Source organism: Strix aluco, chromosome 24 (assembly GCF_031877795.1).
Source record: "Strix aluco isolate bStrAlu1 chromosome 24, bStrAlu1.hap1, whole genome shotgun sequence".
Classification (NCBI taxonomy): domain Eukaryota; kingdom Metazoa; phylum Chordata; class Aves; order Strigiformes; family Strigidae; genus Strix; species Strix aluco.
The window spans coordinates 4,104,765-4,106,865 of NC_133954.1; the positions used below are offsets into that span (position 1 = coordinate 4,104,765).

Here is a 2,101-nt window from a genome sequence, read left to right on the forward strand (position 1 = left end):
GTTGGTGACTCTGTGGAGGATATTCTGGGGATCACACTGGCAGAACCGTCCTCAGGTGCCCCAGGGAAGGACCGGGCCCCAGACATGCTCCTGGTCTCGCCTGAGGACCTGCAGACACTACACAGAGAAGGGCATGAGGCAAATGAGCCCAGCAAAATTGTCCTCAGAGCAGCGTTAGTGTTGCAGCAGGTGTCAAACCCTCCCAGCAGAAGCCCACCTGCGTGCATCAATGAGCAACCATCAGAGAGAGATGTGGGGAGCAAGAGAAAAGGATGAGGCATGTCCTCTCACATGGGAGTCCTTGGGCACACTCGGGCAAGAACCTTGAGAGCGGTACCCATTTCCTGACAACTTTGCCACAAGCCATCCCCCAGGAGTGACCCAGGTGCACATCACCTGACCGCACGGGATGCCACCAGCACTTGAGCTGAGTCTCCCGCCTGCGCTGACGTGTTTCTGCCCCGGAAATCCTTAGGGCTCTCATCCCGGCAGAAGCTTACAGAAGCCTTTGGATGGGAAAGCACGTGGCATAAGCCAGGAAATGAAAAGGCAGCCGTGCAGGAAGCCAGGACACAGCCCATACCATTAGCTGGGATGGTTTGCATTTGGCATGAGCTTGTCAGAAAATTATTACTTCCACAAAGGGTGCCTCTGGGCCTGAGGCAGTGCAGGACTACTATAAAAGACAGCCCAGCGCTCTGCTCTCTCATCCGCTTCTCTCGCCTCCTTCTCCCTGGGAATCAGGTGAGTGTGAAGTCTCTTGTCCTCCTCCTTCAAGATGAGGTCTTTCCTCCAGTCTCAGCTGATGTGGGCTGTCCTAGCCCAGGGCTGGGAGCTGCTTCTCATGGGAGAGGGAAGGGGAGAGAAGGTCTTGTGCAGAGAGGGGCTGGGACTGTGTTGAGGTGGCTCCTGGGTTTTGAGCTGGGCAGCGTACGCTGGGCCAGGAGGTGCCTTGGCTCCTCTGCGGTTGGGTGCAGTGCGGCTTCTCACGTGTCCCCGTTTCCTGCTTCCCACTACCCTCTCTCCCAGGTGCACCTCCGGCCCCGAGACATGTCCTGCTGCAACCCGTGCGTGCCCTGCTGCCAGCCCTGCGGCCCAACCCCGCTGGCCAACAGCTGCAATGAGCCCTGTGTCAGGCAGTGCCAGAACTCCACCGTCGTCATCGAGCCCTCCCCCGTGGTGGTGACCCTGCCCGGCCCCATCCTCAGCTCCTTCCCACAGAACACCGTTGTGGGCTCTACCACCTCCGCTGCCGTTGGCAGCATCCTCAGCTGTGACGGAGTGCCCATCAACTCTGGGGGCTTTGACCTCTCCTGCATTACCAGCCGCTACTGTGGCAGAAGGTGCCCCCCCTGCTAAAGGTGCTGGCAACACCCTCGGGCAAGAACCTCCCAAGACCTCAGAACATGGTGCTGGACAGGAGATAGAGCTTCGGGGCCTTGTATGAAGGGCTTCGGGCCACTCTTTCCTTCCTCCACTCTCCTCTCTCTCTCTTGCCTTGCCTGTCACCACCTCCCAACGCCAGCCGAGCAGGGACCTGGTGGACTCCCTCCTTCTGCAGGACAGGCCGACACACACCCTGCAGGAGCTCCACCGCATCTCGGTGCCTGCCCCTGGTGCTCCCTGTCAGCCACCTCCTTTCCTTCTTTAGACTCATTAAAGTTGTGCTGCATCCAAGCCTGGGCCTCCGAGTCCTCCTTCCTTCTGAGGCAACTTTTTCCGACCGCTTTTCCTTGCAGCTATGGGAGACATCCCTGGCTACGCCACAGCCAATGGCCATGAGTCAGAACATGGCTCCAAAGGGTGGCAGGAGTGGGGATGGGAAACAACAATGCCTGGGGACAGCCCCACAACCTCACCTCCCCATTCCCCTCCCCTACATTACCCGATCTGGCGTCCGTGGCCAGCGCACACGGGCACAGGCAGATGAGACAGGAACCCAGCTGCTGTCCAGACGTGCAGGCCTGAGGTAATTCACGAGTTAGGACTGGTAGCAGCCACACTCAGGCTACGCACTGCAGTCCCCACTCCCTGTAAACCCAACAGCCCCAAAAGGCTCTCACGGCTTCTTTGAGGTGTCCCTCTTCCCTGTGCAGTCAAC

General features: G+C 59.1%; 1 protein-coding gene across 1 annotated transcript; it reads left to right on the top strand.

Moving 5' to 3' along the window:
• Positions 1–1,050: 1,050 nt before the first annotated feature.
• LOC141934194 (feather keratin Cos1-1/Cos1-3/Cos2-1) lies at positions 1,051–1,359 on the top strand. Its single transcript, XM_074849532.1, has one exon. The coding sequence runs from the start codon at positions 1,051–1,053 to the stop codon at positions 1,357–1,359; it is 309 nt and encodes a 102-aa protein (XP_074705633.1).
• The last annotated feature ends 742 nt before the right edge of the window (positions 1,360–2,101 follow it).

Coding starts and splice junctions, on each gene's coding strand:
- LOC141934194 (XM_074849532.1), top strand. CDS start 1,051: ATGTCCTGCTGCAACCCGTGCGTGCCCTGCTGCCAGCCCTGCGGCCCA.